At 39.7% G+C, this 14,425-nt stretch overlaps 1 protein-coding gene across 2 annotated transcripts in view; it reads left to right on the top strand.

Moving 5' to 3' along the window:
• plekhg4 (pleckstrin homology domain containing, family G (with RhoGef domain) member 4) overlaps positions 1-14,425 on the top strand; it is a 59,640-nt gene that overhangs the window by 22,782 nt on the left and 22,433 nt on the right. For both annotated transcript variants that reach the window (XM_058381635.1, XM_058381634.1), the window contains exons 6-13: positions 357-450; positions 4,296-4,382; positions 4,826-4,942; positions 5,109-5,207; positions 8,174-8,322; positions 11,933-12,071; positions 13,181-13,303; positions 14,046-14,237. In XM_058381635.1, coding sequence (XP_058237618.1) covers positions 357-450; positions 4,296-4,382; positions 4,826-4,942; positions 5,109-5,207; positions 8,174-8,322; positions 11,933-12,071; positions 13,181-13,303; positions 14,046-14,237 — 1,000 coding nt within the window. The remainder of the gene's footprint in view (positions 1-356; positions 451-4,295; positions 4,383-4,825; positions 4,943-5,108; positions 5,208-8,173; positions 8,323-11,932; positions 12,072-13,180; positions 13,304-14,045; positions 14,238-14,425) is intronic.

Genomic DNA, 14,425 nt, shown 5'->3' with positions numbered 1-14,425 from the left:
TACTCGCTATGGATAGAACTCTTAATCTACTTGTATGGAAGTAATTATTTTTTCTACGCTTGTGCTGTTTTCATAGTTAAACACATTATATTATATATGCTATAGATGCAAATATTCATATCTTTTAAGCTCAGCATTGAGTGAAGCTCATTCATTTCATGTTTCACATTCATGTTTTTCAACATTTCTGTCCAGCCATTAGCAGAGCAGAAGTTGTACCTAGTTGTATTTTTTGTTGTTGTTGTTGACACTTGATCAATACTTCTTCATGCCTATTAACATGTTTCCATATATGTGTAATGACGTATGCATGCTTAAAATTATTTAACCCTCTATTTTGTGTGTGTGTGTTGTAGGAAGGAAGTGCAGGCGTTGGGTTTGACTGTTTTAGTGGACGCCCGCAGGTGCTCACCTGTTCCTGCCCTCTTCAAAGCCTTCGCTGTTCTACAGGTAAGAATGCTGGCCTGTAACTATCCTCCAGGAGGAAATGCCTCACCGTGAGTCTGTCTGAATGTGTTTGGCTCATAAATCCTTGCTATTTGGGCATTTGCAATAAAGCACTGAAGTACTGATGTTACGAAACAAACAGCTTGTTATTTAAGCTCCTTTTCTCAGCATTGAAAATTAAAGACTGAGGCACAGTTAGAGCCAGTCATGTAGATGAAAAGTTCTAAATGTTAAATTATGTGCTATGAGATGACCATGTAGCCAGGGCATTAATTATGAATTATAAACCTTGCTGAATTGCCACAGAAAAGCACAATGCCATGAAAATATGCACTATGCAATATGCAAAAAAGATGGCATAAAAATTATTATTTCTAGGGGTTGTTTAATGATGTGTCTTGTTAAAGCATGTGTCAGTGAATTCTCCTCGACTTTAGCCTGGCCCTGTTTGTGGTCTCTAAACTGTCATGTTTATGGTGGTAACAATTCTGTGAACATGTCACACTTTATAAACTACCTCTGATTGGCTAGCTCTACATTACACATAACCTCAACAACAACAACAAAATTGTGTGGTTTAAAGTAGTAATAATGATTTGTTTCTGTGTAGTTTCAGTGGTAGATTTATAAGCAATGGTAGCTGTAATAAATGTGAAAAGATCTGTAAACTGCGAGTCATGTTTTCTCATGACTGAGCCTGAGCATTATTGCTAAAGCTCTACTTGTGTATAAAGCTGCCCAATGCCCAAGTCAGTCCTAACTAGAAATCATAAATAATGGGTGTGTAAGCTTGTCAGATCACACTGCTCATATAGGCAATATTATTCAATGCAATAACTAGCTGCTATTTATTTATATCCCAATTGACGAGTCCCATCTCATTATGTGTACTCTATCTATCTATCTATCTATCTATCTATCTATCTATCTATCTATCTATCTATCTATCTATCTATCTATCTATCTATCTATCTATCTATCTATCTATCTATCTATCTATCATATTTCACAATTAATGCTAGCAGACAAAGCAAAACAGACTACAAAGAGACCGTGCTCTATTAAAATCTCAGCATGAGCTAGCAGAGCATGGAAGCAACCAATATAAACATAACTAATTAAATGCTCCACGGTGCTTTATACGTAAGTAAGTCCTTATTAAGCATAAGTACACCGGTAGCATGTGTGTCTGATTCTAATGAAATGCTACAACAGCAAACCAGTGACTGGTTCAGTGGAGGAAACTCCGAGGCTTCACCCCAATATCAGTGTTATGCACTTTCCACTTTTAAAGCCACTTTGAGCCGACTCTGCAAGTGATTGATTCTGTAGGGTTTGAACTGTGGCCAGGTGAGCAATGGAACGTCTGTGTCACACAGTGTGATTACGGTGGACGGAGGCTCGTTGTCTTGTTTATACAGGCCTATGTCTTGTTTATACAGGCCTATGCATCTGGCCGTCTTTATGTTTGATAAGGTGGGAACGCTTAGATACACGAGAGGCATTTAAGAATAGGCATTTCAAGACTTTAGATTGTGGTACATTTGTTGCCAGGTACTCATGACTCTCGCAGGAATATCATATGTCAAAGCTGTTATTATAATTGCTTGCAGATTTCCACCTGTGGGAAATAAGCAGGTGTGAAAATGAGGTATTAATGGGATATATCAGTCATGTTACAGTTCAGGCTTAGTTAATTCTGCTGTAAGTTTATTCATAGAGCTTATTGAAAGGGTTTTAGTGGATCAAATTCACAAGTGTGTTCCAAGATTTGTTGAGTAAGTAGCAGCTGTGGATTATGTAGAAATTAGTCATGCTTTCTTCCATTGATGACTTGACCAGCTCCGACAAGTCTAAGCTAGAAATGTCAGGTACTATCCATGTCACCCTACTTTTGTGCGGTTGGTAGTAAGCGTGTGGGTATGTGTTTATTGATTCACACTTATAAATTGGTAGCGGTTGCTTGGTACAGTGGAGGTGTGATGTAATACAGTATCTAACATTTGATAACATCTTCAGACATCTCCAAAATAGTCAAACATGTAGCTTTACTTTCTGTAATCAACAGATCTTATGTGTTTTATGTGTGTATAGCATTAAGTGTGAACTAAGTATAGTTTTGTAGCCATAGTAACCACAAGAGAATTTTGGCTCTGATTGAAGGACACTGTTGTATTCCTCAAGTTCCTGTTTGAGCTCTTGTTCAAGTCAAGCCAAGTCTACTGAAGAGGAAGCAGGAACCCTGGTGTCATTCAGCTGTCCATCAAGCCGAGCCAAAACCCAGCAGAAGGGATCCAGATCCCTGATATCACTGAACTGTTCAAGCTGAGCTCAGTCCAATAGAACAGAATCTGAAACTCTGGTATCTTTAAACCGTTGTTCAAACCAGACCCAGCGTAGTGGAAAAGAACCTTTGGTTTCATTGAGCTGTTCTTCAAACTAACCCCAGCCCAGAGTATAGGAAGCAGGAACCCTGGAATCGTTGAAGTGTTGAGCCCAACCCAGCGAACAACACCAACACCAAGTTCAATACCGGGCTAGCCTGACAGATGTTTGATGCATCACTGCTTTAAGCCAGAACTAGCTGACTGCTCAGACAGGTTCTTGTTTGCATAGGTGTGTTAGTGTTTCAACCGGATCCTAACATTCTGTTTGCTCTGACCAAACCCCAGATTTATGGTTCTGGCCATGTGTCAGAAGGCACAGGTCCCTAGATGGCAGGAAGCACATGCCTAACGATAGAATCTGATGGTTAATGAGAAAAATTCATACATTTTAAAAATGACGCACAAAAAATGGATGGTAGGTTGTCATATAGTTTAGAAACAACTCACCAGCACCTCCAGGAACATACAGGAACATTCCAGGCTTCTTTTTTTTTTCTTTTAATGAGAATGAGAGTTGTATACATTTACAGTAAATTGCCAGTTTACTTTATAGCCCTATGACCAGCAGTATAGTTTGTGCCGTGAGGCATTTCTGCTTGAAAATAACACAAGTACACTTTTACATAATGAGGTCCAGGTGGAACGTAGGTGGCCTAATTAGGTCACTTTTTTAAAAAGTTCACTTGGATCGCTGCAAAGAAAAGATTTATTTTTTAATAGTCAGACTCCTGTGCATTCCATGTCATGAGGAGGAAATGAGAAGGGCACTGGCACATTTCAGGCAGGAATGTCATTGTTGCTAGACAGTCTGGAGTAAGAACACCACTGGATCCTGACTGAATAATGGCAGGACAGTAGGGCTAAGATCCTGAGTGACTATGGAGCACCTCAAATATGTTGAAATGAGATCTAAGAGCTTCATGTTCTGTCTGGGGAATGTGATATCTTGTAGATGAACATTTGGTGGCTTGTGGACTACATACAACTCACACATCGACATATTCAAAACCGCTATTCATTTCCTGTTGTTTATGTGTAGTTTAGGTTTTCTTCTTCTTTTCGTTTTTTGAGATTGGGCTGGTCCTTATTTCTTAGGTCTGTTTGTGCCCAATGTTCTTGTAATTTCTTGGAAAGTACACATCCCCATGTCTTTCCCTTAAACGGCATGGAAAAGAACAAGAAAACAAGTGAGGAGTACTTTACTACACAAAACCCCTCAGCATTTGATTTTTATAAAGTGTTGGTTTATTTTTCTTTTACAGTCTGTGGCCTTTTCTAGACAATAAAATTCAGAACTTTATTGATTGTTTCTAAGACTCTTGAAGGCTTTTATGGCTGTTATGCAATCTCTAAGTAAATCCGCCTGTGGAAAAATATTTTCAGATTGATTTTGAAAGAGCTGAGCATTAGTTTGTGATGTGTGTACCTCTGCATTAGCTTGGTTTTATTCTGTGTACTCAGGAGGCCATGCCTGGTTGTATCCACACTGTCCTCGTGTTGGCTGACCGAGATCTGGCCTTACGCGTGGAGAAGCCTACTGCAGTTCAGGCAAGTGACTCACATTCAAGATGTTTATTTATCATTCAGCTATTAGACTAAATCACAGTTAATGCATTATTATGAATGAAAATAGTAAAGAAAAAAAATGCCAAGTCTTCAAAAAGCCACTTCAGTATAATTTGTTCCTTAAGTAATATGTATGTAGATATACACCAAAAACTGATGGCCATTTTAATCTGCATGCATAAAATGCATCACAGTCCAAAATAAAAAGTAGTCACCTGTCTTGGTTGTTTATAAATGCACTGTATTAGTCTGGAGCCTTGGCCTTGGCTCTCTTGTACTTTGCCCTTGCTCTAAGAATTTTGTTGGTCAGAAAGCAGACTGCCAAGTACACAGTCAGCTGACCTGCTCGCAAATATTTACAATATTCTCACAACCATAAAGATTCAAAGCAGTGTTCAAACTTCTTGACTTTTTTTGTTCTGCAGGTGGAGTTGCTCACATCTCTGAAGTCTCTCCATAAGCACATAGAGGTTTCTCAACTCCCCACTGAGTTTGACGGCACTTTTCCTTTCACCCACAACAGCTGGATCTGTTTCAGGACTGTAAGATCAAATCGTTTCATTTTCGATTTTTCACTTTTAATGTGACTGTGTGTGTATTGGCAAAATATTTAAAAGAAAGATAGTGAAGTAATAAGGCAGCACCACTGGTTTGTTTTAATCAGTCACTCAGTAATGGTCGTGGTACCTCTTTCTTTCTTTCTTTCAGAGGGTTGAGCAGTTGACCAGTCATTGTGAGGACGCAATAAATCTTCTGCAAAACACCATCAGCAGCCTGGAGTCTACAGTCCTGCCTCCTACTGCCGAGGTACTGTACTTACTGAAAAGTGCTATTTTACTTGTCTAGGCTTGTTTGCATCAAATTCTTTCTTCATGGTGGTAGATTGACAGTTTTTAACACCCTGTTAGCATACATTTGTTCTCTACAGTGTTTCCTCTGCCATTAAATAGGCTCTGCAGCTCATCCGGCCAAGCTTACAAACCTCCTGGCCTTGATGAGGGGGAAAAACATTTCATCAGTGTTGCTTCCAGGTTTTTTGCTTTGGCAGATGGATAGATAGCTGTTGAATTAACCGCTCTGTGCTTTTTAAGTGGAGCTGATTGTTTTCCTTAATCACCACGTTTAATTCTTTTTATAATACAGCAGTTTGTCAAAGATCGCAGTGACTTGATTGTCAACGATTTTATCTGTTCAGTTACATTTAATGTTGTGGAACTTCCCGGAGACAAGTTAGTTCTTGTTATCACTTGTGTCATAGCAGCTGTAAACACTCAGTCTCTCATCAGCCTCTCTTTTTTTTCCCTGTCTCTCGAAGCTGATGTCATGTAACTGAGATACTGGAAAGCGTAAACTCCTCTGTTTGGTGGAAAACCTGACACTGGAGACTTCTGTCATAAATGTTATATGAATATCTCCTTACAGAAAGCTTTACTAAATCGAAAACAAGGTGTTTTTTCTTGTCAAAACACATTTTTATAGTCCATTTATTATTAGACTTAGCGTATATGAGGCATCCACCTTACAAGTCTCTGTGAACGAGTTGTTATTATAGAAACATTACAGCTAATGACAGAGCTGCTGTTAATCCAGGACTTTTCACCAGATTTGAGTATTCAGCAGCACTGTAGTTAAATCAGCAGTACTAAAGCATGCAACCTTTTCCTGGTCAGAGTTAAATGTTGTGGGGTTATATTGAATTTCCAGAGCAGACATGTTTGGTCGCTTGTTTCGGTTCCTGTGTATGCAACATGAGCTGTTTTTTTTTTCCTTTTCTTTTTCTTTTCATATCAGCAAAATAACATCCTGGTAAACAACTAATGCTGACGAGCAATGCTAATGTTTCTAGGGTAAACACTGCCATATTCTGCCATAGTATTGATATTGCTTTTCTTTAAACTGCACACTGAGACGAATCTTTAACTGCTAATGTTATGTGTGTGTGCAGTTTAGAAGAGCGGGGTTAATGTGCCAGGCAACTCAGTTGACCCCTGGCTGTCAGGTTAGGTCAGTGAAGGACGTGCCTTGTCCATGGGGAGATGGAAATGAGGAGAGGATATAAAACCCTGGAGAGTTGTGTATCATGGGTCATCTTTGAAATCACTAAAACAGGCTTTATTTAGTGGGGTATATGGATTGAAAGTGCCTGGATGATGAGGAGATGGATTTCTTTTTGGCGTTATGCTAAATGTTTAAAGAGGCACCTCTCCTGCTTCTACTTTTTCAGATAATGGCTTTTAGAAAGGATTGAGTCTCAGTCTTTTCTTTCTTGATCTTTTTGTGCCTATTATTCATAGTTCCATTTATTTACCTTCCCATTCTTTATTATAAATATTCAGCCTTTCTTTCTTTCTTTCTTTCTTTCTATTATTTTATTTTAGTTTTTATTTTCCCTATTTATTTATTTATTTATATTATTTTATTTTTATTTATTTATATTATTTTATTTTAGTTTATTTATTTTATTTTAAACTTGTATTATTTATGTAATTAGATAAATATTTTTCTTTCGGCTTTTCTCATCAGGGGTCACCACAGCGAATCATCTCTCTCCACTTATCCCGATCTTCTGCATCCTCAACACTTACACCCACTAGCTTCATATCCTCATTTATTACATCCATATACCTCCTCTTTGGCCTTCCTCTTTGCCTCCTGCCTGGCAGCTCCATGTCCAACATTCTCCTACCAATATACTCACTCTCCCTCCTCTGAACATGTCCAAACCATCTTAATCTGGCCTCCCTAACTCTGTCCCCCAAACGTCCAACATGAGCCGTCCCTCTGATGTACTCATTCCTAATCCTGTCCAACCGTGTCACTCCCAAAGAGAACCTAATTATTATTATTATATTAGATAAATATATTATTATTTTTTTACTTACTTATTTATATTTTATTTACTTACTCAACAACATAGTCTCTGAATTTTTTTGGCCCCATGTTTACTTTTGCACATCTCTGTCAAGAACGCTGATTCAGCACACATGCGTGCAATGAAGCAATTAAAGCAAGCCTGGAACACACTATGTTCACTGCTCATCTTTAGCATTCCTTCCCTGCCACACACTCGCTTACTGGAACATTAGTAATTATAGGCAGCACAAACAAGGCTCCATTAGGCGTCTTTACAACCTGCTAAAATGTTGACGTAGTTACATGTGTGTTACATCGTAATCATGTACATTCTATATACATTCTTTTCTTTTTGTGAACCATGTCAAGAGGTAATAATCATCCATTCTGAGGTTTCTCTGAAGGAGATCTGTCATGTGGACCAGAGAATGAAAGAAGCATAGCGAGTCTAATATGAAAAGACGCATTCTTGTATGACAAATGAACATAAAAATAGTAACAGTGAGGAGTTGGAGTAGAGGTGCGGTAAAGCATAATTACTGGGTTGTACAGTGTGAAAGTATTACTGCCTGAAAAGCCTTTCTTTGTCAATACAAAAAACACAGTCCCACCTGTGTGAAAGAGTACATGCATATCTCAATCCGAGGACTGCTGGAGTTATTACCCAAATTGTGCAATATTATCCACTTCCCATGTGCCCAATCATCTCCTCCAGGTTGGAAAAGGCAGAACGGGTCAATTAAAAATCAAATTAAGTTGTCAGTGTTCGTAATGACAAAATAAAGCTTAATTGTCGCCTATTGGAGAAAGAACAGGCATGTCGAGGTCCAGAAGGACTCCTCTTGTTCTAAACTGTTTTTCTAATACAAGTGCTGCCTCTGAGAATGTAATGTACAAGTGTGTGTATGTGTATGCTATAGGAGGCACAGGTACTCCTGAACAAGTATAAAGAGCTGATGAGGAGCGTTCTGGAGGACAGTCGGCTGGTGCGTCTGCAGCTGGAGGGAGGAGCCGCTCTGTCCCGTCTCCGCAAAGAGGACACCAGCGTCAGCCTCACTGAGGACTACAGGTGACAGAGAGCATTCTGCACGTTACCACAAATCTCACCCACGCACAACCCGTGTTAAATATGTAGCTTAGATGCCTCACTAAGAGTTTAAAGATTAGTTTAACTGCCTAAGAAGCATGCTTTTCTGTACTTTAAACAGCTACCTGTGTGAATGCACGCAAGCATTACACTGCTGGTTGCTAATAAACTTGTCTATGAATAGGCTCTCCACAGCAGATGATGATAATGGTGTAACTGACCAAATGAAGAAAGTCTAGTTTTAGAATGTCTCACTGGAGTTTTGGTACTGTTTGATAAAGACAGTGGTTCAAATTGTGGAGGTGAAAAATATCAAACAGAAAACAAATGCTCAAATACTCCGTAGGAGTGTTAAGTATGTATTTGCACTACATGTCATTTTAATAGCACATTTAATACAGAGTGCAAGGATGATGATCTAAGCAAAATATACAGTGAGCATGGTCATTAAAAGAAAAAAAAAAGGTTGGTTAAGGGCGACAGATCATAAGAGTGACATCATCCCTCGTATCCTCACCCCAAAGTCTCAAATATCAGCAGTGTAGACCCTGGTGAGCAAAAGGAAATGAAGCATGCATGTCTCAGTGCTTTCTGTCCGCACAGATCACTGCATCTTACATGACTTTATCCTACAGTGTTCTCTTCATCATAGCCACAGAGTTTCTCAGAAAGGAGAGTCTATCCTGATGCGTTATAAAATACATCAAATAGTTTCTCTGCTCAATATGCTTTGCAGGCTTTTTCTTCTATTTTGTTTGTTAGTCTTTCCATTAGTTTGTTTGTTTTGAAACAGTTGATCAGGTTGACTTGCAGGAGCAGCCCTTAACAGTCCCTCGATGAAGCACATCAGAGCACAAATTCTGTTAGGATGGGCTTAAAGGAGCAGAGCTCAACCTGTCCGAACAGCTTTCACAAATAGACAGATGGAGAGACAATACAGCGGCTGTTATAGAGAGAGAACGAGTGTGTGTAATGGGGGGTGCATGAGCATGTGCAGTAGTGTGTGGTGGCGTATGAGGTTTTTCCAGTACCTGAGCCAAGAAAATTACCTTATCTCTTTAAGGTTTCTGCATGAGTCCTGACCGAGAGTATAAACACTGCATCATTATATCACGCACTCAAACACATTCTCTCTCACTGCATGGATGTATGTGGATACAGCCACTGTAAAAAACTCTCTATTGTTGACAATGAGTTTGTGGTGTGCTTGATTGCACAAGTGTGATGTCAAAAATAAAGTTACACATTTTGGCATTGCTCATGTTCTGCATGTTGCGCTAGCAGAAAAGTGACCTGTCATCCATGCACGCTAATGAATTCAGCTAGGAAAAATTGTTCTGCGAGCAATTAGCTCATGCCTTGGTTAGTGCAGCAGATGATGGGATTCAGTACAAGAAGTGTGCTCTATCGTTACAGCATCAGTGTGCGTCACAACTTTTGCAAAAGTCAGCGAGGTTTTATTTCTGTGGTTGTTAAACTTGCATGCCTGGTGGGGAAACATCAAAATATAACTAATACTTTAAACAGAAATTCTCATCCTTTTATGGGAAATGTGGCAAGCAACACTTCTTCCTGCGTGTCTGAAAAAGTTTCTGTGGTCTTTATTCTTCTGAAGTCTTAATCATCATTGCTGGCAGACATACTGTATTAGCAGGGTTTTAGTCGGAATTCTGTGTTGATGATGTTTGTGTGTGGGTCAAGGGTCATTTCTGAGAGGGGTCACTGCTTTAAAGCTTGTGTCAGGGCCATAATTCTTGTCCCTTTTTCACTTTTTGTTTCCTTTTGTCTCATTTGCCTTTGCTCTCGGGTTATATTGAGTCTTTCATGCTCATGGTCAAACTTGTTTTTCTGTGTTTTAGTTAAAGTAGGAGTGTGTGTGTGTGTGTGTGTGTGTGTGTTGCAGCCTGTAGAACAGAGGTGGTTTCATCACAGATCCTGGGTGTGAACTTTAACTATGTTGAAGGAGATGTTTAATCAGGGCATGTGGAGTCAGGGTCTGGGTGTAAATAACATCCTGTTTTGGAAAAGCCAAATCTGCTTCTCCTTCTCCTTATGTGTGTGTGTGTGTGTATGTCCGTGTATGTGTGCCGGCGGTGTGTGTGTGTACATCAGTTCCTTATCAGTCTGCTCAGAGTACCATGCCGAACCTTTCTTTCGTTTCTGTCTTTTCTTCCCTCAGGAATGTCTTTGATATCCGAGGCCTGTTTAGAAAAATTATTGTGTTGACTCGGCGTGGGTGTGTGCATGCATGTTGCGAATAATTTCTCAGTAACATGAAGGCTGAAGCTTGATAAAAGTTGTAATTTTTATCTCACATTCTTATGCAAACACTAATCTGGATCAGAGAAGTTGGATACGGCGACACAGTGGCGTCCTGTTATGTTTGAGAGAAACATATTCAGAAATATTCCAAAGTCTCTCTCTGTGTATTTCATATAGCATTAAAAGGCCACATTCATCTCCATGATAATCACTGAGGAAACGAGATTTATTCATCACTGCTGTCAGGTGTCCCTTGATCAGTGTGTTTTCTGTTCTATGAAGAATTCAATGCCGCCTCTATAGGATATTTTGAGAGATAGGATGTATTTTGTGTCATTTAACTTATCTGTGAAGGGGCACGTCTCAAATTACCATTTGCAAAATTTAGTTTTAAATACACTTTTACTTTATTAAATGTAGTTGACACTTAATAAATAATCACGGTCATTATTTTACTCCATCAATCAGCACTTCAACAAGCAACATAAAGGTCATTACAAGGATCATTTCAGTCAGTTTATTTGAGGCTGCTGGCTGTGGCATTAGAGTATTTGAACAGGATCAGCCTGAGGTTCGGCTCTATAAACCAATACCAGAGGAAGGCAGCATGCTCCCACTCCGGTACGTATGAGCCTGGGGTAGTGCCAATCTGAACATTCCCACTGAACGACTGGGTGTGTCACAGGGTGTGTGTTTTAGTTGTGGCTTTGATGATTGACTGTAGATTGAATAGATATGACATTGTTAAACTGTTTGTGTGTATGACTAAGATTCCGAAAAACGGAAAAAGATCTGGAAAACATTGTGAGGATGTTGAATCGGAGCACAATCTGGCATTGTGTAAGCCAGCTACAGCACAAATGAAATCATACATTAGTCATCAGGCTCTGCCACAACAAACAATGTGCTCAGTCACTGCATTTACAACTCTACACTAACGCTTCTTTGCTCAGAGAAGGCCAAGGATACTCACACACACACACACACACAGACGCAAACATGGGCATGCTGGGGTTTACACTGGCTGATGAGTTTGGCACAGCTGGCTCTTAGATGGTCTCATCACAACCTCTGGACAGCGATTGAATGAACTCCATGTCAGTCAAATAACATCGACTGAACCGTGGGACGTCCTTAAACCAACAACCAATAAGCACATAGCTAAGAACAAACTTTGAAAACTCATGCATTGGGACTCTATTCGTGGCACTTTCTGCTTGATCCCATGGCAAACTTTAACAGTAAGGCTTTATGGGGTAAAAATGAACAAACATCCTGGTTCTTTCTAACATGCCATTCCATGTGTGTGTGTTTTTTTGCTACACTCCAGGGATGCCATCGAGGATGTGAGCAGTCTGTATAATCAGGTGGATGAGCTGGTCCATAAGCTGGTGATGCTGTCCAACAAGTGCACACAGGAGCTGGAGTTTATTATGGAGTTCAAGAGCCTGGAGGAGGGATTTAGGGAGGTGAGAATGTCTTTATGCCTCAGATGTTCAAACCTACAAGCAATTTTCATTAATTATGAATATCTCTACATCTTTACCCTAAGAAAAAAGCCCCAAATCACTAAATATACATGAAAGCACGGTTGCTCTTCTGAGATCTCAAATAGCAAGAAACCTTGTAAATTGCTAGTAAACTAGCTTGCATTTGTCACAATTTTGGAATCAAAGTCTCAGTTATTTGTTGTATTCACCATGACCGTGAATCACATGTTACTAGTTTTAACTGAACTAACACTCTCGCAGACTTAGCATGAAAGTTCTGTGGCTAAAAGTTCCTGTTCGAATAAATCTGTAACGTCACATCTGTCAGAAATGATGACTTTTAGACCAGTGAGCTTAAAGGTAGTGTACATCTTAATTTAAAGGGTTGTAAGAGCTAAGTAAATAATAAAACATAACGCAACAGGTTGAGCTTTTGTCGGAAAATAATTAACAACAGGATGGACATTGTTACCATGCTGAAGTTGATGATTATTTATCTGTAACATCACAACAATTATTTCATTACACAGAAACTTGCCAACAATTCTAAGTTTTATTTATTAAAGAATGACACTTTTATTCCTCCGTTATTACTTTTAATGTTGTAGAACCTCAGTGAATGAAGTTCCTGTTATCCTGACCAGCCTCTCTTTTTTTCACTCTGAAGTTAATAATAGAAAATGCAGTGTTTTTATGTCAAGGCTGTCACTTTCTGACCAATCAGAGATCATTAGGATTTAACATAGCTTATGACCTAAACACTGCTTAATGTAATGAGCTGTCCTACATAGCGCGCATATCAAATCTAGGAATGTGGAAAAACATCAGGAGCTCGTCTTCCATCAAGAAAGTCAACAAGAACACGATGAACATCTCAGATTTATAATCTGCATTGCTACATTCTTGAGCCAATGTTGATGGTGTGTGTTATCTTTCCTGTGTTTGATTTTTTTTTCATCTGATTCAGTGTTCCTAGGAATAGATAAGATAAGAGTGGCGCATGTATACAAGGCTGGTACTTAACCTGGTGCTTAATTGTGTTGCAGCTCTGAATTCAGTTAGACGTGTGTGGTTTCTTCTTGTCTTAGGTCAGTCAGTGGATAAACGAGGTCGGAGAGAATAGGCTGCAGACGCTGGGCGAGCTGGAAGATTCTCTGGAGCAGCTACGGCGCAAGCAGACGCTTTTCAGAGACTTCTACTCAGCTGCTTACGTACGTCCACATCGTTGTTGTTCAAGATCACTAGATATTCTATAACGCATTATGGTTGCTAAAATGTTCTACCTTGCACCTTGAGGTGAAGTGAATTACACTGATGATCTCCTCTTCATGGCACCTGTTAGTGGGTGGGATATATTAGGCAGCAAGTGAACATTTTGTCCTCAGAGTTGATGTGTTAGAAGCAGGAAATATGGGCAAGCATAAGATTTGAGCGAGTTTGACAAGGGCCAAATTGTGATGGCTAGACGACTGGATCAGAGCATCTCCAAAACTGCAGCTCTTGTGGGGTGTTCCCGGTCTGCAGTGGTCAGTATCTATCAAAAGTATCCTTTAAGTCCTGTAAGTTGCAAGGTAGGGCCCATAGAGGCTCCACCTTGCAACTTAAAAGACTTATGGGATCTGCTACAGGATCTTAGGTGGTGCCAGATTTCACAGCACACCTTCAGGGATCCAGTGGAGTCCATGCATCAACAGGTTTTGGCAGCAAAAGGGGCACCAACACAATATTAGGCAGGAGGTCATAATGTTATGCCTGATCAGTGTAATCCTGTACCCTTGAACATCGAAATTATATAAACAGTCTGATCGAGATCGGATTACTTTATGACTGATACCCGTACAGGTATCAGGATATCTACATTACGCAGGGAATTGTTTTTTAATCTGAATTTATTACAAAAATAGACAACTGTGTATGTGTGTGTGAGTAAATGCATGTGTGTTCTTTCTTCAGGCTCACTGTAAGAGTGGAGAAGCCCTTCTGAAGCGGTTAGAGCGATGGGAGGACATCTCGTCGGCCGAGCTGCAAGTGTATGAAGTTAAAGTGCGTTCCTTCTGGGTCCACTTGCACGAATTCTCCCAGAGAGTAGAGGACACTAAGGAGAAAATCGACAAGACCGTGCGCCTCTACGAGTTCTTCGACAAGGTGAGATGTCGGTGTTCTCTGATTCTCGCTGGCCTCCACACGGAAGCATTTAAATCATCAAACATTGAAAACGCTTCTGTTGTCATTAGAATTTGTCTGCCTGAGAAATGTCACATGAATCTGAACATGTAGCTACAGCCAAATACAGATTGAGGATTGCACCATGAAAGAAAGTAATTAGCTGTAAG

This window comes from Hemibagrus wyckioides, linkage group LG27 (assembly GCF_019097595.1).
Source record: "Hemibagrus wyckioides isolate EC202008001 linkage group LG27, SWU_Hwy_1.0, whole genome shotgun sequence".
Taxonomy (NCBI): Eukaryota; Metazoa; Chordata; class Actinopteri; order Siluriformes; family Bagridae; genus Hemibagrus; species Hemibagrus wyckioides.
This window is presented reverse-complemented; position numbering and strand designations above follow the sequence as displayed.